The 25202-nt window shown below is 40.8% G+C and overlaps 1 protein-coding gene across 7 annotated transcripts in view; it reads left to right on the plus strand.

Annotated features, from left to right (window-relative positions):
- The first annotated feature begins 208 nt into the window (after positions 1-208).
- The window catches only part of znf827 (zinc finger protein 827), a 102356-nt gene continuing 77362 nt past the window's right edge, over positions 209-25202 (plus strand). For 4 of the 7 annotated variants that reach the window (XR_014089077.1, XM_008420191.3, XM_008420180.2 and 1 more), the window contains exon 1: positions 212-728. Coding sequence is in view for 6 of the 7 variants with exons in the window: in XM_008420191.3 (XP_008418413.1) it covers positions 686-728 (43 nt within the window). In the remaining variant the exon portion in view is untranslated. Of the gene's footprint in view, positions 729-25202 lie in introns of all 7 variants that reach the window. The other 3 variants (XM_008420155.2, XM_008420162.2, XM_017304946.2) reach the window with 2 other exon arrangements.

A 25202-nucleotide genomic window follows, 5' to 3' on the forward strand; every position in this document is an offset into this window, starting at 1 on the left:
TTTATCTTTTCCTGCTGAACATTAAAATCATTCTCTTAATCTCTGCTTCGTGTAATAAGGAGTCAGAAATGTTAGCGACATTTGCATAAATTAACTACCATCACTTTAATTTATTTCTATTTTTCTTTTTCCTTACTGAAAAATGACTTGACTCTGGATGCAACTCGACTCCATCAATATGGTTCTCTTTGTGTTTTCAAATATCTATATTTTTCTTTTCAGCAACGCGCACTGAAAGCCTGGGGGCACCTTGTCCGTACGCTGCTCTCGGGGGCGAGCTCCTCCAATGCGTGCGCGCGCGCACGAGGGAGAGCGCGTGTATGTGTGTGTGTGTGTGAAGCGTGTGAACCGAATGTGTGTGTGTGTGTGTGTGCGTGCCTGCCCACGCGCGTGTGTCTGCTCTGCTGTTGCTGCCCTTTGATCCCTGCATTAGTGTTAGTTAGGGGCTCGGAGACACACTTGCACCGAGAGCAGCCATAGTCAAGACACGGCAACAACAACAGCGAGCGGCACCTCCTCCGCCCGTGTTCCCGTTCCCCCCCTGAACAATACACTTTAAACCGAGCAAAGCCAGGTGCACGACCGAGTCCCTGCCATCACTGGCGCCTCCAGTCTCAATGGGAAAAATCCTTTTTTCTCCTCATCCCCAAACAAGGACGAGAATGTGATTAAAAGCGGGGGGAAAATGCCAAGGAGGAAGCAGGAGCAGCCCAAGCGCCTGCCTTCACGTAAGTCCTCCGCTCGATGTGTGCGATTTTAGCCGCTCTCCGTGTGTTTTGCGCAGTAGTTTAGGGTTATAGAGGTGAAACAGACAAAAGGCTCGGCGTAGGTTATTTCTCCCCCTTTTTTTTTTTTTTTTAGGTCCGAGCGAGGCAGCCATGTTGTTGGCGAATGGGTAACGTTAGCCAGGCAGTGAGTGGATAAACGATACGTGGCTTTAATAAAGAGCAGAATCGATGAGAGGTCCGGTTCCGCTATAAAGGTTGCGGTCAGTTTGGCGTATGTGTCGGGGCGGTAGTGTGCGGCATAACGGGCGAGCGGTTTCGGTAACGTCTTCGGTCTCTCTCGGGTAGAGAAAAGGGGGAGGATCTGGGAGTCTGGCCGCAATAAAATGAAGGGTCAGCCGGATCAGACGAGCCAGAGTCTGGCTCCCCCGAACACCCCCGGTGTTCTCAGTTAGCCTCAGCGCTATCTAGCAGCACCGCTCGGTAAACTTCAATTCCCCGGCTATAAACGGCTAACTTTCGCTTCAGTTTTGCTGCTCGGAGCTCGCGGAATCGACTCGTTTCGCGTTTGTTTATGTCGTCGACTTTAAATTTTTTATTTTTTATTTTTTGAAAAGTGATAATATTGCCTTTTTTTTAAAAACCCAAACCCATGTATACATTTTTAGCCCTCCCCGTCTACATGAAGGCAGTGTCAGAGACATGGTCGGTCACCTGAAGTTCAGGGTTTTTCCCCCCTTCCTTCCCTTTGCAGCCATTCATTGCAGACAGACTCCGATCAATAACGCGGTTAGAAAAAGGAAACGGCACTCGGGCTCAGATACGCTGCTTGTGCCGCAGCAGAACCCCATTATACTTTCCGAGGAGTTTATTTTAGTCGGTGGTTGGCTTACTTTTGTGCGTTTGACCCTTACTGTCTTCGATATTCTGCCTTTATCAGTCCTATATATATATATATATATAATGAAATGCTGCAATAACGTACTCCGGCCGCTGGAGGATTCCTTAGATATTTAGGGGCCATTATTAGTGACATTTTTATGCTGTTAATCATTTCTGCTGAATGCACGCGTAGGCAAACAGCTCAATTAGTCATATTGATATGCAAATTTCATGAATAATTAAGTGATTCAGTTGGATATATTTTTCTTTATTTCATAAATGTCACATCCCTCCAGATGTTTTGCTTTGCCGCTGATTTTGCTCGTTTGTACCCAGCTCAGGTGTTTGACCTGGGGGTGAACTTAGGGGGGAAATAGCAGAAGCTGGGTATGAGGCAGAGATGTGGAGAGTAGCTGCAGTGATTGGTGCTCTGTGAGTGGAAGTGACTGACAGTGTGGGAAGTCACATGAATGGGCTTCACAGCACAGAGCGTGGTTTTGATGTATAATGAAAATAAACCATAGCAGTCTTCATAATACCATCTGGCATCAAAGTCTTGATTTAGAACTGTGTTTTGAGTGTGTTTCAGTCACTTTTATAGGTTCAGAGATTTAGTGGCCAATTACTGAATTTTGTAAAGTGTTGAATTGTCTATGCTTATTTTAGTTGATTTTTGTTCTCTTAAAGTAGGCATTTATTCATGGACCTCAACCGAGGTTACCCTAAAATACTAATATTTTCTTTTCAAGCTGTTAATATTCCTTGACAGATCTCACATGAAACCGGAGCCTGTGGTGCAAAGACCAAAAACTCCCAAACTAAACCATTTGGTCTTTTGCTTTGGTACAGAAACCTGCAGAGGTTAATGGTTTAAAAATCTGAGCTGAGGGGTTTTGCTGAGGTTTTGATCGTTCGATTCGAGTTTGGAGATAAGTTCAATGAAAAATCTGATTAAGTTCAAGTTTGTAGCTTTAATTTGTGAAAAAATTCAACCTGAATACATATTTTTAGGTTAAATAGAATCCGTTTCTGTTTTAAATGGGGAATGTGTCAAAGTTTCCAGTACAAACATGGCCTTTTGGCTGTTGAAAGTTACTGTTTCAAGGTACATAACTGACATTTATTCTGACTAGAGCTGAACATTTTATCACAATAACAGTGTGCACACAATAGTGTCACAAAATTGTTGGTTAATATGTTCCAAGTGTTATAAACTTTGATTTTACATGCTAATATTTAGCCAGCTGGACAGAGTCTCAGAGCAGCAGATGCTCACACCGGAGATGAGTAACATTGCCCAACATGCTGAAGGAGTGAAGGAAACACAGATATCACCACTGCAATATTTACCAATATTATCGCCACTGCAAGGTTTTTATTAAATGTCATGCAGCTTTAATTTTGATAACTAAAAGGCTGAACGTTAACCAAAGGTCATTTGTTAAATTTCATGACAATATTTCCCCAAATTGCTCAACTTAAGCAATTATTTTTATCATATTATGTCACAACTTTTACAGGTTTCAAAGTAAATTGAAGGCCCTTAGACAACCCAGAACATCAGCCTTCATCTGTCTCCTTTTTTAACCTTGGGATAATTTCTTTCTTCAAGCTCTTTTAACACTTTTTCAAACATCTTTGTATCCAACCCTTTGAACATTTCTTTTTCATAATGTATCTGTTTTAGGAATAACAGTAAAATGACTTTTTCTATGTTTACGATAAATGAGAAGTGTAAAAACAACCCAGACTTGAAGCTGCCTCTGCGTGACTAGAAAGCTACAAGTGCAGTAAAAATCCTCTAGGTTAAAGGCCTGAGCTTTGTATACATAAAACTAAGCAGAAAAGACAAATTAAAGCTCACTATGTTTTTCTTTCCTCAAATATAGGGGTCAGCATATTACCAGTATCTAATTTTAAAATAACATTGGCGTCCAGCTTAATATTTGGATTAAAAAGCTCTGATTTTCTATTAGTTGCTAAATTGTTATCATTAAATTTATTTATAGTGGAGCTTTATGGAGTTGCTTGGATGCAATATTTGGCTGGATATTCTAAGCCAAGTGCCATGTATTCATTCTCTGCATGTAGATAATTTTTGCCACTTGGCTACCTATACCTGATGTATAGCTTTAGTTGCTGAGTTGCTAAAGCATAGTGTGTATGCAGGGGACATTGGGATGTAGTAAAGAGTCAGGAATATGTGGGTTAATTATAATTAATATACATTTTCAGCGCATTTTGATATGTTTCCTGAAATTATTTACCTTCAGTTTTGACAAAAGTCGAGTATGAGAGAGAGCAGCCTGTGTTACACCGCTCCGCGGCAGGAGGATTTCAGTAACACCAAAACAAAGAGAAATTATCATAAAGCTGACAATTTGATCCCTTTTGCACTTTATACTTACAATTTCCATTAACTGTGGAGTTTGTAGACTAACATTTTCCAAATCCTGCATGTTCTCTGACACAGAACAGGCCTCTGACATCAGACTTTATTGTAGTATTATATTCACTCCTAGGAGCTTCTTGCATGTTTTGTGGTTCTCTGATCATTTGAAACACGTCAGTGAATCTGAAAATGACTTCTTCACTTTGTGAAAACCTTCACAACTGGATGTGGCAACAGCTGATTGGGAAAAGCTCGGCTCTTTACTTCAGATCAGCTGATTATCTGTCAAGCATTAAATCAACAGATTTACACACTTCAGCAACTTTTTGTTGTTTTCCCACTACGTTTGTAACAAATAAACCATATAATACATTATCTTTGGATCTCTTTCCATCGCCTGTTGGCTATTTGTCTATTTTTTTTGTTATGTGTAGTCATTAATTGTGTGGGACTGTGATATGTTACCCTTAGAGCAAAGCTGTGTGCTCATTTTGGTTACATCTCTGGGACCTTTCTCCATTAATTCACCAACCTTGTCAACACCAGCCGTATTCATGCCCTGGTCCTAATGAGGCAGGATGTCATTTCTGGGTTAGGTGAGGTTCGTGTCTGGATTAGGCATGCATTTGTTCCTGTTAAGATGTTAGTTTGTTTTTGAGGCTGTGTACATGCAATTTGAAAGCAACTCCCTCCGATATATTTGGTGCATTATATTCCTGTCTGTGTATCTGCATGGCTTGTAAAATACTCTTACAGATGTCGTATAGCAGGCATAAGATGTGTATGATTTGGTATCTAATTGTTTACCTAGAAGGCCGATCAGATAAGTTATTCGAAAAAGATGAAAACTTTATAGGTTTACTTCTTTTATCCTGTAAAGAAAACAAAGAAGTATTATTTCAACAGGAATATTTTGGGTTTAAATACAAGACAGTTACAAAATACACACTTGTTTCTGCTTGGCTATCATATAAATTGGTCTCAAATGGAGATAAATATGCTTTATATGGTATACAAACACAAAGTTGTGTATATTTGTGAAAACGAAGCAAGTGACTGAAATCAAAGCAATGTTGTCTTTTCTGTGCTTGTCTTGACATGCTAACAGTTCAATATCCAGGCAGCAGAGACTAAATTTCACAGTAACATGTCTTGGATTATACCATAGATTCTTGGCAAGCATTGCTAATCCAGCTCACTTGCTTTTGCCACTCCTCTGACTGCATTGTGAGAAAGCCGGGCAAAGAGACACGTTGGAATTTGGGATATAATTCTTGCCCATTATGACTGAAGGTCATATTGCAAATATAGAGATAGATTCTCTGCTTATATGAGACCAGAACTTCTTAACCCACATCCATATATTGTTTGCAAGTCTAGTGTAGGGCCTGAAGTAGGACCTGGGCTCCAGAAGTGTTTTTGATTTTGTTTCCTGTTTTGGGATCTTCTTGTTCTGGCCTTTTTTCCCTGTATGAGCTAAATGAGAAATATGTTTTGAAATGCAGTTTTGGTTACAAAGACTTCATAATCCATTTTAATTATGGCTCCCCCCCCTCCCCCACCCCGGGTTCTAGTGTTAAATGTTGCTTAGAAATTAAAAGTTTTGTTGTGTTTTTTTTTTTTACTTTGAGAAGGCATGCTTTTGTTAACTTTTAGCTTTTTGTTGGAAGACTTAAATTCATATACCTAAAATTGATTTCCTAATGTCTTAAATTCAATAGAAAATTGTAAGTTGGCCCTAATTACATTATTCACAGGTCTTAAATTTTCTCGTGGCAGGACTATTTAATCTCATATATTCTATGTAGTTAGTTTTTTCTTGTGGTACTTTTCTGTCAGGCAAAAGTCTGAGTTACATGCAGACATCTTTATTGTGTTTGTGACCGGGGCAGTTGAGGCTACCACTAACTAGCTGCTAATATACCCTTGCTAGCTATCTAGCAATCTTTTTTGCATCTATTGTTGGTAAGTACAAATTTTCTTTCCAGTTGGCTGGATAATGTTCATCTTTGCCAATTTAAAATATAATTTTTTTTGTACATTTCTTTTGTGATACAAGCCTTAAATTTAATTCAGAATAATCTTTTTAAAAAGTCTTAAAAACTCTTAAATTTGAGTTTGTTAGCCCTCCAGAAATCCTGGTTAATATACCTTTAGATAACAGCGGTTGGATCAACCACTTTTAACTACCTTTGAAGGTAGTGGAAAGCAATCATTTCAATTTATTCAATTTATCGTCAAGCAAAATTTGTTATCATGACACCCAACAAGCTTTGGAAATCTCTTAAAAAGAAAAGGCCAAGCTGTGGATACGCTATCTTAGCTCAGACCCAGGAAGACTGCTTGTTCTGCCCTGCCTGCGCTGCTGATGTCTGTTACAGACGAGGAAAGTTTTCTTTAAGGATGGCACGCTCACGTGAAAACAAAAACAAACCTCCGATCGCGTGTGCGTGTGTGCGTGCATGCGGGTGTGTGTTCCTGTGTTGGTGTGTCTGAGGGTACAGAAGCTGGCTATGGAGGTCACAGTGCAGTATGGCGCCTTCACTCTGACAAGCACACATGACCTTTGGTGCCACAGAGGAACCCAGCATTCGCTCTGACCTTGGACTTTATTATTGTTTATTTAATTTTTCAGTCTAACCACCCTGTCCTAAAAGTTAGGGACTAATTTAAATGCTTTTAAGTTCCAGTTTTATGACCGGCGCTCTGAGTCAGCGAGAATACCATGGGAAACACTTTTATTCCCTTCTCATCCCTCCTGATTATTTCCATTTAAAATATAGAGATGTTCATCATTTCTGGACTGAATTGAAGGTTTTTTTCCCCCCCGTCTGCCAATTGCTGAGAGACTTGGTGGCTCTTTACCTTACTGTAATGGCGGGTCACTGGCTACCTTCCACTTTTTATGATTATAATGACCTTGGTAGGGCTAGGGCTTGAAAACATTGGATTATAGGGAAAATGAGAGAAGGGTTTCCATTTCCCTCTTGGCATCAAATGTTCGGGGCTCTTTCTGCCAAGAATCCTCCACCTCACCACCGCTGCTATGTTCTCCCCTAAGCTGGCTGGGGTTGGGGGGCGCGTGCTGGCAGGTCCGATCGCACAAAGCTCAAGCGAGAAACGAAACTCGGCCTTGAACTTGGAAATGCATTGCAGGACAAGGGGAATAACGCTGTGCGCCTTTAACTAACCGCACGTCATCTTGGGTGCATAGGAACTGTTTTCAATTAGCATTCATATTCAGCTGACAAATTAGATCCCATCGTTTGTTTTTTGATAGTTGCAGAAAACACAAAGTTGTTTGAATGAACAGTTTGTTGGGCAGAGTTTAATGGGCCTGGCTTCACAGAAGTAGCAGAGCCTCAGGGCTAGGATCAATATTTATACACAAATGTTAACCTTATTTGCTACTTCAGACAATTGGCGAGGCACACAGACGTGGAGGCTTTGCAGCACTTAAAAATGAAGGACTGGGAAGAGAAAAAAACAACAACTTGCTGTTCTGTTTGTAAGTCGAGATGAATGTAAAACGGTCAAATAACTGACTTAATGAAAGGGATTTTAACCGGCCTCATTTATATTTTACAAAACCGGAATCGGTCCTCTTGACTGCTATCGTTCAGCACCCTGATAACGATGTGTAAAAAATGTCTGAATAAATTATTTTGGAGACTTTGTGACCCCAAGATGCCCCTCTTTGCTGCTGCTCTTTTTTTCTGACCTCCTCCTCTTCCTCGCTGCACTGAGGAGCAGCTGAAAGACCCAGTAGTGACCCATTTTCAGTTAACTGGCAGAGGCCATCAGATTTTTATTCAAACTCTTCTCCTGTCTCGTAGAGCTCTTGATATAACAAGGTTCTCTGGACTGTTTTGGAACTGAATCAGGCCCACAGCATCACAGATTTAATGCCTAAATGCTTCCTAGCCATCTGATCTTTACATGCATTTGTAGGACAGACCAGAAATGTCTGGCCTATCCTGTGTGGAGATTGGGTGACTTTCAAGACACCGCTTTTTAATAATCTGATAATTACTGAGCCAGTAATTTTGTTTTAAAAATATTAAACAGTAACATTGTTGTTTCGAGAGACTAAGACACAACATCCAAAACAATAAATTAAAACCACTTACAACCAAAGTCATAAATGAAATTGGTTAGGATGTTTCTAAAAAATATGAATTATCCAAATGGAAATTACCAAGCAGTCATGTTTTTAGACTCTAGGAGGAGGCTGGAGTACCCAGAGGGATCCACACAAGCACAGGGGAGAACATGCAGGAAAAACCCAAAACACATTCCAGGATTCAAACTCCCAACCTCCTTGCTGCTGTGCTGAGTTTGGGATATTGTGCCTGTATTTATTAGTCTTTTGGGCCAACACAGCCCCAGATTTCACACAAGGAATCAGTGGGTGATCTAGATTTGAAAAGACTCAACAAACTTCTCCCTCCAGCAGGACTCGTTCACAGTTCAGGTGCTTGCAAAGTCGGAAACAAATAATAATGGATTGTGTTTCTCTTTCCTGCTGCGTGGCCAAACATTCACAGGGAAAAGTAGTTTCTCCAACTCGGCCACAAACTTCAAGCACTAAAGGCTTACAAAGCGTCGCAACGGCACCAAGTCAAAACTTTTCACGAGGACAGATGCATTGCTGGCTTGTCTGCCAGCAGCATTTGGAAGGAAGAAATCTAAAGAGTTTGCAGAAGAACGAAAAAAGAACTAGGATTTTCTCCCTTTAAAAAAATCTGGTTCAGGATGTTTTAAAATGACATTTATTTCTGTGAGTCCTACTGACCTGATGCACAAATCAATAAAATCGGATTTTGATGCTTCTAACATTTACAGAGAAACACCGATATTACTCATTCCTACTTATGGTTTCTACAAATTTGAATGACATTTAATGTAAAGCTGTTTCTTTAAAATCTGACTTGTTTACTCTCCAAATGTTTTATCCTGGAAACATATTATTATTTTTTTGTTTGCCTTTAGAGAACTTGGAGTCAAAGGTGGAGTACCACTTTTGAAATCCCCCTCTTTGGGATCATTATAAATTTCTCACATTGCAAACTGAGCCCTAGAAATTAATGAGCAACGTGGAATTTAATTTTTCTTGACTTCGACATGCTGGCAAGGTTCTTAATGAATTAAGAAGACACAAAACTGGCAATTAATTAAATGAATGTAGTTATTTCTCACTCGACGTGTAAATGAGATTTAGCATAATCATACAGTTTATCCCCCAGTAAGCATGGAGGGCAGTGTCCCTGCTTCACAACTCTCACTGCGCCTGATTCATCAGCTGTATATCTGGTAGCATCAATGGATGCTCACCGTTTTCAGCATCTGAAACAAATGCACATAACTAAAACTGTGCAAAAGCCTGGTTATTTTTAACTAAAATATGCCAGTTTCTATTTTTGCACTAAGCTCCTTGTTTATAGAAACTCTTTTACCACATGATAAAATTATGTAATGGGGAAAAATTTTACTGTTTGTGTTGTGATCTCTGTGGAAGTTACTTAGCCACATTTATTTAAATTACAGTTAATACCTTTAGACTGCAATTTTAACTTTTTGTCATGTTGAAACCATAAATATTTAGACTTTTGAGTATGCCGTTCTGAGGCATGAATATGCTTTAATCCACTGGTGAGCACATAATATATTTGCGTTAACCCTAAAGTGCTAATCATAAACATTAGCTCTGCTAATGCTAAAGCAATACACCAACAGAACATCCAGTGGAAGCTAATGCTAAAATTCTAACTTCAACTCTAAACATATCTGCCCTTGGACGACTACAATTTAACTTGAGTCTTTCAAGAGCTTAATTCAATTTAGCTCTTGAATTAAAGTTCATATACTGTAGAACTGTATTTGTTCTACAGTTCTCAAGTACCGTATTTATGCTTATAGCTTGTAGTTTACTGTTTTATTTTGTTCTTGTATGTTTCCTGTTTGAATTAAAGTTATCAAGGGAAAAAAGAGAATGAGGAGAGGAAACTGAACTGCTGAGTGAAGTATTCACTAACTTCAAAATAAGAGCAGGAATATAAACGTCTAACTACTTGAATAATTATTAAGTCTATAACCAAAAACGTCAACGCACATGTTGAAATTTATTGAACTGAAAGTTTACATTACAGCCAAGCAAATTAACACCTTAGAATTTATCCAGACAAAATAATTTAGAGGAAGTGCACCAAAGGTTTCCAAAATTTAGCACATTAGCTAACTTTGCTATTATCCCATTAGCGGATTAGCGGAAACGTGTCATTTCATCCCATCTCTGGCTGCATGTCTAGAGTTGATGTTCTGCTGGAAGATGAAGCTGTGTCCGCTTTTGCTGCAACAGTTTTCTCCAACCACTGCCTCTTAGTTGGCTCATTTATCTCTCAATCAGCTCCCACTACTTTCTGTTCTGACACTGTGATACTGCCGCCGCTGTGTTTTGCCATGGGAATGGTGTGTGTTCAGGAGTACATGGAGTTGTTTTCGATCTCATTTGACCAGAACACCTCCTGACAGGTGTTTGCTGTGTCCTTTACATTGTTTTTGGCACATAGTAAATGGAATGGTTTGTGGCAAGCCTCCAGCAGGACTTCCTTTATCTTTCAGGCCTGATTTGTGAACTGTAAATAGTTTAGGAGAGGATTGCTGCTGCTTCTCCAAAGTTACTATGGGGCTGTCACTCGGCTGCTTCTCTGATTAATACGTTTTAGGTGTTCTGCCATGCTTTGATGGGTTAGCAGTTGGTTCTTCCTCTCTCCATGTTCAGATGATGGATTGGGAGATGTTCAAAGTTTGGGATATTGTTTTCTAATCTAAATCAGCTTTAAACGGCTCCACAACTTTTTTCCTGACCCTGCTGCGTTCCTTGGTCTTCATGAAGCTGGTTGTTCTCTGATTTTCTCTAACAAACCTTCACAAAACTGCAAAGGTAGACTCTGTTCACTAGTTAGGGGATTTCTGAAGGCAATTATTTACGGGGATCAGAGTAAAAATGCACTTCACACTTCTTTTTGTTTGTTTTTTTTTAGATTTTTTATGTGGAAAAAGAACATTTTGAGACCTTGAGTCATTTTCTTTCCACTTCACAATTATTCGCTTCTTTGTTTTGGTCACAAAATCCTAATAAGATAAAAGTTTGTGGGCATTAACACTTTTGCAAGGAGCTGCACATCAGGCATCTGGGAAACATTTCTTTTTTTCCATTTAAAGTTAGCTTTAGCATCATCAAAGCATTGCTCTTTGTGCTCGCCTCATCCCAGTGGATGATGTGCTGGATTTGATACCCTGACATTCCTCCTTTCTAATTGTGCTTATGACAAGACAGTCAAAAGTATTTTGCTGCTACTGGCTTTACTACAGGCACATTGTTTCTGATTTTTGCCTGCCGTCACTTCTTAGCCGCGCTGCACAATGAATCAATTTCATTTGATCAAGAGCATACAGTGCTGCCTACCCAGCAGTTTTGTGGATCTCGTATGGCAGAAGAGGAAAGTGTTTTTTTTTTCATCTGAAAATTGACATTTGAGTTATTATTCAGCTGGAAAACAAATCTGTTGAAGGGAAAATGTAAAAAAAAAAAACTGAAATAACCTGATTAAATAACTGTTCCCATTCGCAAGCTCACCTTTTCATTGAGTCTTTGCATTCAATCTGAGGTACATCCATCATTTATATTCATATTTACATCATTTAGCTAAGGTATTAGTTTGCTAAGGATTAAAATAATTCCTTGCAATAAAGGTATCAGTCTGAAGAAGGATACAAAAACTCAAAATCATCACTATGGATGTGAGGGCAGCTAATAACAATTGAAGAAAATGTTGAACACAACAGCACTGGATTGTTGATTTTACTATTGTTTTTCAGTGTCCAATGAAAGTATCAGAAGAATCACTAAATTTGAAAATATGATAAAATGCGCAGTTACTGTGTGCAGATTAGTGATACAAATCACACTTCTTTATGCGATTGGTGTCCTAAAGAAACATATTACAAATGGGAATGTTTTTAAAGAGCAGTATTTGTGTTTTGTGGTGCTGAACTGCTGTCAGAGCCACACATATATTATCGATCAGTCAAGTTTATTTGTGTAGCAAATTTCAGCAGCAGTGGCAGTTCAAGTGCTTTACATCATGAAAACATCAAAACATCATACAGTGAACAGTTGTGAAAACCAATAACAGACATTACATTTTTCCATCAATAAAATAATGAATACACATCAAATATGTTGGTCAATGTGCCGTTTATTAATGCCCAAAAGTATCTCTAAACAGGTGGGTTTCTAGCATTGATTTAAAGGAATTCAGTGTTTCAGCTGTTTGGAGGAAGTTTGTTCCAGATTTGAGAAGCTGAAAGTTGCTTCTCCTCGTTTGGTTCTGGGAATCCAGAACCATCCTTTTTATTCATCACTTTTAGAGTTATCATGACAGTACTACAAAATATCGTGATAAGATTCGAAGTAAATGCCTTATTGAAGGTAGGAATCATTTTTCAACAATTTATAATGTCACATTTTTTTATATGATTATTGCACTTACTTTTTTACATTTTGGGTGCCAGATAAAGTCCAGTTCAGATGCCAGAAACAGAAAAGGAAACCAGAAATTGCTCACGTTGTAAAGGTAATGTTTGCTTTATGTGCCTGCAGATTATTTTACTGACCAGAGACCAGGCTAACCTGAAACCACCAGGCTAGTACCTGCGTCTCCGCTTGGTCACTATCAGACCCCCGCCCCCTTTTCCTTTGTGTGAAATGGAAGTGCCTCAGTCTCGATAACGATTTTTTTTTTTCCCCCCGTGTTGACAAGTCACAACATGGAGATCTACAGCTCGGAGAGCAGCCCTTTGGCTACGTAGAGCCCTGCTTGCACTGAGTAATAGCAATCTCACAGGAGTAGCAGGCTTTCAGCTGGCAGCAGTTCATACGGAACAGCTCGCCGGTGCAGCTGGGAAAGACAGAGCATGAGTGGAAGAGGGGAGCGAGGGGCCGGTGGAGATGGAGGGAGGGAGGAAGTGGAGAGGAAGAGCTGTTAAGAGCTTTGGGCGGTTTCTCTGTTGTTGTACCACACAAGTGCATCCAGGCCCTGCAGGACGAGCCTTTAACAGGCGTGAGGGATGGAGAGCATGAGAGGAGTGGAGGAGGATGCAGCGGAGGAGGAGGAGGAGGAGGCTTTGGTTTGGGGAGCTGAAGCCGGCCGGTCGTACCAGACGCCTGATCCGAACATAGATGGGATTTATTGTTTGCCTCTGCATCACTAAAGGCATTAAAATTACTCTGAGAGATAAAGAACTTCCTTGATTAGAATCCCCTGCAGGCTGAGGATGTGGTGCATCATTAAGACAGGCTTCAGGTCTTGCAGTGCATTCACTTCAGCCCTGTTTAGTCCACTTTAATCAAACTAGTTTGTTTGCCTAGAAAGTCCGGACAGTTTGTGGAGGTGTAAATGTCAATCGAACTGTGATGCGGACCAAAAAAGCGAACTCTGGTCTCGGAGTTTCCCCACATAAAAGCTGCTGAACCCAGTGGTAGAGACGCTACGTCAGTCCACCAGTGCCCTACCATGTTTTGTTTTAAAAAATGTTAAAAGTTGCATGAATTCGGACCTTCGACAAAATTTGCAAATGATAGCATGAGGCCAGTTCAAAACCCTATTTAAAATAAACAAACGGTGCTTATCCTGGTGGGGGCGCAAATGAAGCCTGGTGGCCCGCCAGGCTTATAACTCAATTGGGGATCCCTCTGGGCCGCCTACAAACCTCTGTCTCGATTTTATTAAAGTGAACACTCGCGTAATTCAAATGCACATGTGAATACCAGGCAGACTGGAGATCACTCCAACAGTAGGAAGCGAACTATATCACAGGGGATTCTGGGTAAATAGAACTAGACAACTTGTATTTGGCACTAGACAAAAGTCTAGTGCCAGCGGGAAAAATGGCTCATGGTCTTTTACCAAAGACAAAATAGAAATCCTTCAACCTCTAAAATCTGACGGCGCTCCATTTTTGTTTACATTTTGTGAAAAAGCAAGTTGCGCTCATGTAGACTTCGTGGTGTTTCCTTCTGTGGTTCTTGGTGCAGTACTATGTATATTTTAAGGATAACATTGAATACATTAAATCCTATTACACATGGAAAAACAACTGATATATGTTTATGACTGCTTCACAAGTAATAAGTTAATCTCTACCTGTTGTTGCTGCCTTTATTGGGGAAACAAGATATTAAACTTCTTAGCTTGTTTACTGTAAGTTCAGTGCTTATCTGCTGTTACTTTCAAATAGTTAAAATATTAAATACCCACTCTGCATTTCAAAATCCAAATTATTGTTTTTAGTTAGCTGCTAATGTAGAATTAAAATCAATAGCCATAATATCTGTATGTTTTAAGCCAATGCTAAGAGGCATGTTGCACACAAATTAACATGATGAATGAATGAATGATGAAGCATCTGACGCTGACATGTTGGGCCCCAAATGAAAATGTGCTTAGGGTCCCAAAAAGGCTTGGGCCGGCCCTGGCCACCACAGGTTTTTCCAAAGGATTTGGTTCGTTTGACACAGAGCGGTGAGAAAGCAAACTGCATCAGCTAAGAATGAAATGAATGTTGCAGCTTTGGTCTTCAATCAAACCGAGTCTACTGGATTATCAGATGTGAAAACTCTCCTACTTTCTGCTCCTCTCTGTATAAAACACTAACTTTGCATGAAAAATGAAGATTTAATGCTTTTATAAACGTATCTCTGATCTGCATGGAGGTCGGCCAACATGTTGATCTTTGTCGCCCTCGCAGAACACCCTCCACAGCGCAGTGCAGTGAGATGACCTCACTTCCTGTGTGGGTAGAGGAGGGCAGCAGGGCTCTCGTGCACACAGAGACACACTTTCCCTCCTGAAGCCTGGCTCCGGTTTCCCCTCGGTGCTCGGGGGCGGGGGGCCCTCAGCCTACCCCCGTCTTTCCTCCTCGGCATGGAGGAGTTTTCAGCGTTTTCACCTCCCCTTCTGGAGTTTTAGGGACGTAATCAGGGAATCAGTTCAGAGAAGAGATTAAAAGTGCGGAGGGTTGTTACAGACGGAGCAGTGTGTGTTCATAAAGCAGCAGGCGCTCTCCAGGGAAACAATAAATCAGCTCTAAACGGAGAGTGGAACTGTTTTGGCTCGAGTGCAAGAAATCCTGAGAAGTTAAAATCCTCTATATGATGTCATCTCTGTCAGTTATTGATGCTGAAAGTGCAGGTAAACATCTTGACTGATACATTGTCAGGTTAACTCCTCCTTTGCATGCTGCGGTCATAGCTGCTGTTACAGTAAATAATAAGGTGGACCGGGCACCAAAATAAATTCTTTAACAGTAACTTTTAAGGCAGGCGTGTTGGTTCTGTCAAAGTATTTTACAAAAATTCAAGTTTAATCTGATTCAGAGTGGGCTAAAAAAATCACAGAATCAGTGGAAACACAATTATTGGAACCCCTGCTGTTAACACTTTGTACAACACTTTGGCCTATAGGGCTGCGTTTACTGATCTCCCAAGGGTTCTTAAAGTCGGTAAGATTGCAAATTCAGAAATATGCTAAGATTCAATTATATTTCATCTTAATTTATTACTTCTTCCCCTATAGTTTCATTTTAAGATTCATCTGTACTGTGATGTTTTACTTCTACCCAGTGGCGGAGCCAGAGGGGGGGCCAGGTGGGCCAGTGCCCCCCCTGTCATCTGATTGGCCCCCCCAGTGGCCCCCCCAGATGATTGACATGTAACAGCACCAGGTTATTCCTGTACATTATTTGGAATCATTCTAAGTCAACCTAATATCTAAAGAAGAAAAACAATAATAAATATATCAAAAGAAAATGTATAAAACTTTATATAAGTCCATGTGATGACATAAATAAATAGATTTAGATCAGGCGCGATACCAGCCTCCTTTGTACTCATAAAAACAAGCTGAAATTCTTGTCCTGGGTGTTTCAGTTGTGCTGCGCTGTGGTGCAACTCAAAGGCTAAAGCACTTCATACCTGGTGGTTGTAAAACACCAATAAGTTATTTATTGATCCTCCGCAAAAAAAAGAAAAAACCGAAGAGGGGCCGACGATGTTCGTAGTTTGGAGGAGAGGTGGCGCTAGAGTTTTTTCGTTGTCCGTCAAAGAAAAAAATAATTTTATTTCCAATTTGTAGTCATCAAACGAAACATTTATTATTTCTCTGTTAGAACGTTTTTGAAATCAGGTAACAATTCACGAAATGACGTGATTAGAAGACGACAGAACTCTGATCGTTTCCTGATCCCGCATCACTTCCCTCAGCGGGAGAAAAACTCCGCAGAAGCGGATCAGCTGAGCTAGAAGCTCCAAAGTCTCTGGTCCGTTAAAGCGTCCAGATCAGAGATGATTCTCTGACTGATATTGTTCTTAGTATGATTAATAATGAGCTCCACGATGTTCTTTGTGCGTAAAGTTGAAACTGTCTGCGCACCAAGTGGTCAGCTGACCACAGTCTGGACAGAAACCAGCGGACTGCTCTCTGTTCTTATCAAGACGAGGCTGAGGAGGGAATCTGACATATTAACTAGTTTTTACTGGTTTTGTTTTTAAAACACCATTAACTAAGCAGTGTAACTATATATTGTATATTTGGCGTTTGTCATCTCATGTGTGATTAATTGGAGCGTAACCATGGAGCATTTACACGCATTTATTGCGCAGCGCTCTGCGCTTGTTTCTGCCTAACGGATCTGCACTTTAAATTCTTTCCTCTCTCAACAGTCAGCTGTTATTCCTCTACTTAAACTACAATAAGTAGATCACATTCTCTTTAGGTTTTCTCTGTGTGCTGCAAACTCATTAAATGTAAACTCATTAGAAGCCCGAACCACCATCAGGCAAATAATTCTGGTCCGACCCGAAATATTGTTACCTGTCAAATTACCTGTCAAACCAGAGCTTCCTAACCAAGGTGTCCATAACTCTTCAACACGCTGTCAGCTCTCGGTCAGAAAGACGCATTTAGTTCAGTGTCCATGAGATGATATTCAGAAAGGATCTTTTATTTGATTGATTTTAGTTTCCTCTGCGATGAACTCTGCATAAAGTCTATCATGTCTCCATGTGCGCCAGTCAAAGGTGTTAATTATAACATGTCAAATGACAGAGGGGCTTAAAAATAACCAAATATTCAGTTTGGTTATTTTTTTAAATTATAGATAGATAGATAGATAGATAGATAGATAGATAGATGTACACACACATTTTAAATGTTGCCCCCCCAGAGGTAGTCCTGGCCCCTCCTTGGCCCCCCCAACTTTAAAAGTCTAGCTCCGCCACTGGTCTTTACACTTATATGTTAAGTATAATTTGCATGATAAGTGGCTGATTTACAATTATATGTCAACCAAAATTTACATGATGATTATTATTAATTGAATTGAACATGATTGTATATAATTACAAAAGGTCAAGTGAAACATATTTAAGTGTGATTTATTTGGATAGAGGAAGTCTTTTATTTTGAAGAATGCTTAACAGGATCTGGTTCTGTCTTTTGTCACTGTCTTGCTTCTGTTGATTTTAGTTGCTAGGTAACGAACAGCCGTTGCCGTTATCAGCATGGGCCGTTTTCTCCTCAATAAAAACTGAACAGAAATGTTCAGTAAAAGACATCCGAGCCCTGTCTTGATTGAAGAAGCTTTCTCTCCGTAACATAGGGACTTATAATATATATATATATATAATATATATATAGTGAAGATTCCTGCACACCTCAACATCCCGGAATAGCACAGTCTGACCCAAACTCTTGCCCGAGTTGTTCTTGAAATCTGCCTTTGAAATACAATCATGAAGCCCTTTTATACCCAAGACTCCTGAATGACGCAAGACAAGAACTTCTAAGTTTTGGACCTCAATAAAATGATGTATAAGTGCAGGGCTGGATCCTGTTGTTTCTTATGTTTCGTAAAATAGTCACAGCATTAAATTGTCTGCGAAAATGTATACAAATAAATATAATAAGTCACAGACTGTTCCTAGCACTGTGCAATTATTAATACATTAATAATCCTAATAAATTTCCGTAATTGTAATTAAAAATTATAGTGGAAAAAGGCTTCAGAACATTTATACCACAGCAGGTATGGAAAACCACAAAAGCAAAAATTAAATCATATACAAATCCTTTAATCTCTTCATGTAAAATAAAAATTATAATGTTTTATTTAAATATTTATGCCAGCTTGAGTCATGCAGAGCTGAGCTGATCATTTCCATAGCAACGATCAGAAGCAAGGCGTTGCACCAGAAGTCCAGTGAGCTCACTGATGAGGTCATAGGTGACATTATGTACATCACAGTAGATCAAAGAAGTTCTAATGCTTGAATGCTGGAATCTCTAAGCATCAGTCAGGATCCAGACATTTCTACATTTCTTGGAGTTTCACAATTGTGTAAAGCAACAATGTTCAGTTTTGCGACAGCGCTTGTTCCCCTGATATTCCCGGTTGGTTGGGGCATCGGATATGCCGTGACGACTGGGATGAAGAAAGTGTGCGATCGTTTTTTTCCAGGTAAGGATGGCAACGAAGAAAACGATCAGAATGAAGAGGACTATCTGTTTTGGAATGGATTTCCATCCAATTCCAAAGAACGAACCGACCCGGCTGGGGAGGTTTGTTCGCTGGATGTTGGGACCTCGGACTCCATCTCGTCCTCTGAACGAGACAGTACAGAGGACGATGGTACTGTCTCTGGACAAACCGACCCGGCTGGGGAGGTTTGTTCAGAAACGATGGTACAACGTGAGGGTGAGACTGCAGTCGCAGAAAATCTAACCCAGCTGGGGAAGATTGGTCTGCGGCTGATCTCGCAGCCAAAGCTGTGGCTGAAGTGACAGCCAAAGCTTTGGTTTCGCTGGTCCCATCCTTACAGGATAGTAGTCCTCTGAAGGCCACTTTCTCAGGGTCCTTTGAAATACAACGTTTCCCGGACGGGGATCGTTGTATTTCAGAACACAACAGAGTTGCTTGTTTGTCCGAAAAACCAGCTCTAAATGTAAATGTCTCTGTTGCTGTCGAGGTTTCCTGTTCCCCTGACGTGAATGCAGTGGATGGCGTTGGCTCAGATCTGCCAGATGTAGGGACGACATCTGCAGGACCAGGACAAGAGGAGGAGAACTTCAAGTTCTCCAATGAGCTCCAGAACAGCTGGGTGAACGCTGCCTTCCAGAGCGTCCTAAACTTGAGCGTCACCAAGCGGTGTCTCGCTCAGGAAAGGGTTTTTCTGGAGGCATCGTCCATCCCCTGCTGTGGAGTCTCCTCCTCTCAGCTGTCCGCCAGCCCGGCAAGCATTTTAGTCAGGAAGACCTTTCCCCAGTTCTGATGGAGCTGAGGGAGAAGAAGCTGCCATCAGGCGGGGGAAAGGATTTCGACACAAAAAGTTTGCTGGAGTCTGTGCTGGTCTGGCTGGATTCGTTTGGTGGCGACACAGATAGAGAGTTGTATGACAACGACTCCTGCTCTAACTGTGGAGCCACTTCCCTCAGGCTCCTGAACGACGGCGCCCTCATTTCACTTCCACCAGTATTATTTTCAACCAGTATTTCTATACTGCTTGAATACTGGTTGGATTTGGCGTGCAAACGCCGTTGTTCAGGCTGCGGGTCACCCTGGCAGAAGAAACACTGTCTGACCGATAACAAGGTCCTGGTGTTTTTTCTGCATAGGTTTACCAGGGAATACCGAACAAAAGCCACTCAGACCATCGATGTGCCTGCAGAATGTGGGACGGAGACGTACCACCTGTCCTCCGTCATCTGTGGGGATCCAAAGCAGACAGACATTTACTGTTACTTAATGAAGGGAGAACGAACCGTGAAGGCAGACAACGAGCATGTCTTCACTGCAGACAGCGACTGCAGTGAAGACATGATCAACAACGGTTTCATTTACATTTACGAAAAGAAGTGATCAGACACCAGAGGTTAGTTTCTCCAGCCCCTCCTCTGGAAGAAGACAAAGGGCCCTTTGGAAAGGAGCTACAAATATTAACATCGGAAGAAGAAAAGAATCCTAGAAGATCTAATTAGTAATCATTTTGAGCTGGAGAAATCTGACTGGGACCAAACATGTGTCTGATTTAAATTTATGGGACAAAATGTAAAAAGATTTGACAGGTTTCTCTCCGGGCACTCCGGCTTCCTGCCACAGTCTGAAATCTCCACTGAAATGATCCAGTAGGCCAGGGGTCACCAACTCCAGTCCTCAAGGGCTACCTACCATCCTGCAACCTTTAGATTCACCTCTGCTCCAAAATGTCTGAATTTCCTCACCAGCATTCATTCATCTCTGCAATAGGCTGGAAATGAGCAGCTTATTTGATCCAGGTGTGTTTGAGCAGAGACACATGTAAAAGTTGCAGGACGATAGATAGATAGATAGATAGATAGATGTACACACACATTTTAAATGTTGCCCCCCCTTTGCCCCCCCAACTTTAAAAGTCTAGCTCCGCCACTGCTTCTACCTGAGGATGTCGGGGAATATTAAAAGAACTTCAAACCCCAGGATGCAGGGAAGCAGTTTGCTCACCACGTTTAAAGAGATTTGGCACGCATTCACACCAGCCCTGTTTAGTCCGCTTACCTCCACTTTCAAACCCGTTTCTGTTTAGACAGTTGCATTAAATCATCTTGTTATTCACCACCAGCTATAGTGATGAAACGCATTCTCAACCACTGAAATATACATTTGCTTCTGCATGTGGTTAAGGATTTAAGGTTGGTAATTTAAATGTAGAAGCACTAACACATATGCACATATGGAAAAATGCTACTTTAAGTCGACAGTTGATAAGTTTGTTGACAAAGTTTACTTATCAACTTTGTCAATGCAGAGTCACGGGGGAGCTGGTTTCTTGTCTCCAGCGGTCATTGGGTGAAACAACCGTTCACACACACACACACACACACACACACACACACACACCTAATGGCAATTTAGAAAGATCAGTTAACTAACATTCATGTTTTGTGACCGGGGAGAACCCATTCATTCTTTTGCTTCTGATGATGAACCATTTCTGATCGAATGCTTCAGATCATTATTCCGCAAACAGACCCAGTGAAGACTCCATTTTTAGTTCTGGTTTTATTTTTAGAGACGGAGGACAGAACCAATATTGTGCTTAACAGTGGGCATGAGGTGCTTCTCTGCACATTGGCCTTTTTGTTTGTATAAACCCCAACAGGAGCGTTTGTTGTAGAAATGCTCATTCTTAGTGCGATCTGACTAAAGCATATGGTTACAGTTAAAATTTCAGCCATTTAGAAACTCCACGTTTACTTTTGTGATGGTAGGATAGAGCAAGGTTGGATAAACAAACAAAAAAATGAGTACAGTACAAAGTACGATATAGAGATTTGATTTTTTAAAATTATTTTATTTTGAGATTTTTACAGAAGAGGATTATGGCCCAAAATAAAATAGAATTCTGACATTAAAAATCACTTCTAACAGAAACTTAGTTCTCTTCCTGTAAAACTTACGTTGGTTACTCCCAGGTGCCCTTCTCCATTAAAGAAAAAAATCTTTTTGTTTCTTCAATAGACTTGATCCTTTTCCGTTGATTGTTTTTGCAAAAGAATTTATTTGAGCTTCTAAAGCATCAGGGTGCTAAAAAATGTGGCCAGCACTGTACCTCCATTCTTCCTCTTTCATTGCTTTCCAAGGACATTTGTTCATTTCATATGGTTTCTTTTTACTGCTACTAAGATTAGGTAATCGCTGTTTTCTGAATAAAAAAGAGATATCATGTGTTTTTATTATTAAAACCTAAAAGCAAAGAAAGTGGGACAAATGTGAAGTTTCTAAATGAGTTGACATCAGAAACGGCCGCAGGAAGATGTGAATCAGACGGCCCGGCTCGGTAATTGCCTGTGTTTTTTCCCACACCCCACGGGTCCTTTGAATGGAGGCCATGTTAGCTCAGATTGCCATGTCATTAATCCCTCATACTCTACAGGGGAGTGGTCAGCGGCAGATGTGTTTGCGCTTACTCCAGAAGGTTTTCTAGATTAGGACAAATCCTCCCTGAAAAAAAAAACGTTTAAAAACCCCATTTGGCACGCACGGCCGGATCGTGTGGGCTCATAGCCGGCCAATGACAATGATGACCATCCCTCCCTCGACATATAATTCTCCCCCCACTTCCTGATTTTTATTTATTTTTTCTTTTGTTTTGTTTCTAATCCCCCCCCCACCCACCTTGTGATTCTCCCCTACGTCGGTTCGGACCGGCCAGCGTAATTGTTTGGAAGCCGGCTTCTGTCATTTGCATGTAGCAAGCAGCCACTTTTCCAGTTTCAGTGGTTTGACCTTGTTGTACCTGCCAGCCAGAAATGAGATCATCAGAAGAGTAGACGAGAAGCTGACATCTCTCCTCCACCTACCCGTGGCTTTAAGTGATGGTTGTCATAGCAATCATTATGCCACAGAACAGACTCAGTGGGTGAAGGATGGCTTTGAATGCCGCAGCCTCAGGTCACAACCTGGTTATGACAGAACAGATAGACCTACGGAGGTTGGCTGCAGACAGTAAAGTAAACAGCTGCATACGCTGCTTGTTAGGGCTATAAATTCTATATTCCTATTTGAGCAGTTGTGGCAATATTCCCTTTTTTATAGCATGAAAATGGGAAGGCAGGTATTGGTCTAGCTGAGAGGAGAGGGGCAGCGTGGTGCAAACAGCGCCTCCTGTTCCCATCAGCCACCCTGGCTAGCATTTAACATGGAGATTGGAAATGGAAAAAGCCCCTCAAACCCCCCCACCATCCCACCATCATTCTCCCTGGACCTGCATGTAAATGAGATAGCAGTGAGCATTTCCTGCTGTGCCACAACAATTCCTCTCCCTTTTGCTTGCTCCTTTCTTTTTTAAAGTGATGGCCTGGAAGCGCTCCCTTCTTTCACCAGAACCAATCACTAATCGTGACCCAGTCCTCACTAACGATAGCCAAAATCTCAGGTTTGAGTTCCTTCTGCCAAATCTGTTCAACTAAAACGTCCAACAACCCTTCTTTTTTGTCGTCCTTGCTCCTCTTCCCACTTTCTCTCATGCTGTATATATTTGTTGTTAATGTTGCATTATAAATCTGCCGAATTATCTCCCAAGTCTGTCCTCACCTCCCACTGGACCTTGATTGTGTGACCGCTGTAGGGCCGAGCATCCCTCCTTACCAGTAGGACGATTTACAAACAATACATGGACACTGTCCGCGGCAACCTTCCACCCTCCTACTGTCTCTCACTTCTTTCTTGCACAGCTCCACAGCGGGGAGATAGTCTGTTCGTTTCACACTCAGTCTAAAGAATGCACCCTGTCTTCTGCCGGACGTTGGAGCAACATCCACATCTCCTTCCACAATGGACGCTTTGTTGGCCAGCAGGAAAATTTATGACAAACTCACATTTTTTTCATTTTTTTATTGACTTGCCTTCTACAATAATTTAGTTTGAAACCACGTGAAATTCATAGAATGAATTTGTGTAACAGGCATGGGACGACATGAGATTCTCACAGTATAATTTGCTACAGAATCATAGCATAGGAAACGTGTAACTCTACAAGCTTTTATTTAAACCCAATAAGCTTTATTTGTTCTTAATGCTCAGTTCTGATTTAGGTATTTTTTGTATTTTTTTTTGACGTGGTCGTTTGTGCTACTAATTAAACTCAATTGCACTCAGAATTGAACGGTTTATGATCCTAAAGCAACCCGCATGAGCACAAGAAGAACATGGATATCACACAGCAGCGCATTGTTTATAGAAGTAATAACGGACAGAGTAGTCTATAGATCACTTTTATTGAGCGACAGTATTGTCACAAGATCATGACTGCACAACTAATAGCAACTGCTTTTTGTGGAGCATTAACTGCAATTTCTGTAGAGAAGTTTGTTTTGGATGTGTAGTCGAAACCAAGAGTGGTGTGTTTGTGATCTGATGCGCTTCACTTATGAATCTTCTTTCATAAGTTCATAATTTTCAGGCATTGTTTACTTCCTGATTTACTGAATCTGGCTTTTTCTGGCGCAGAATGATGTTACATGTCTCACATCAATGACATAAAAGCCGGATAAAATGCGATATGACTGTTCAGACTGCCGGCACTTTGAAAACAATCGGATGCAAATTCAATTTAGTACCACACATGGAAGTGGCACAAATCACATTTTTTTGGGGGGCGTAGGGGTGGACATGGGGTGGAAAGATTGGACATAGTTTGCATATGAGTAAAATAAAGCGGATTTTGCTTGAAGAGGTGAGGAAAGTTTGACAGCAGAGTTGTGACAAAAAGGGCGGGCGGCATGAGACTGAGAACAAAATTACGTGGCCTTAGTCACGCAACTGCGACAATGAGAACTGATTTCGGCACTTCAGCTCTGTGTTGGAGATGTTTTTTCCTTACATTTTTTTAAAATGACTGTCTGGTCTGTCTGATATGTGTAAGTAGACCCTAGAAAGGAGAAAACGAGTCCTATATTTCAGTTAAACCAGCCATGTTTGGACTGGAAAGCATTCCTCCACTGTGCCCGCTCCTTGACCTGCAGAGTTAAGAAATCTAAACTGCTTTGTGGAGAGAAGTTGCTCAATATCTTGATTGGCGGAGTGTCTTCCACAGCGAAACAACGCTGAACTCCTCAGAATAAATGGAGAACTCTTGTTGCATCTAAAGCCTTGCTGTTCAAAACGCAGTCAGGGTTGTTGCTACTGTGTTCTCCCCTGTGAGATCATCTTAGATAGATCAGGAAAGAATCATCCTCTGAATTGTTCGAAATATATTTATTCCATTCTGTGCACCACAAATCTGGAACAAACTTTCAGAAAACTGCAAAAAGCTGAAATACTGAGTTCCTTTAAATCAAGCCTAAAAACCCACCTGTTTCTAGTTTCTTTTGAACCGTATTCACTGGAACGTTGATCATATTTGATGTGTATTGATCTTTCTGATGATGGCACTTGACAAAACTTAACGTCTGCTACTAGTTTCACAATTGTTGACTGTATGGTGTTTTTATATTTATGATGCAAATCACTTTGAACTGCCTTGTTGCTCAAATGTGCTGTGGAAATGAACTTGATTCATTAATTATATTTTATGTACATTATTTAGCTGACGGTGCCGCTGTCCT

This window comes from Poecilia reticulata, chromosome 1, assembly GCF_904066995.2.
Source record: "Poecilia reticulata chromosome 1, P_reticulata-male-v2, whole genome shotgun sequence".
Classification (NCBI taxonomy): domain Eukaryota; kingdom Metazoa; phylum Chordata; class Actinopteri; order Cyprinodontiformes; family Poeciliidae; genus Poecilia; species Poecilia reticulata.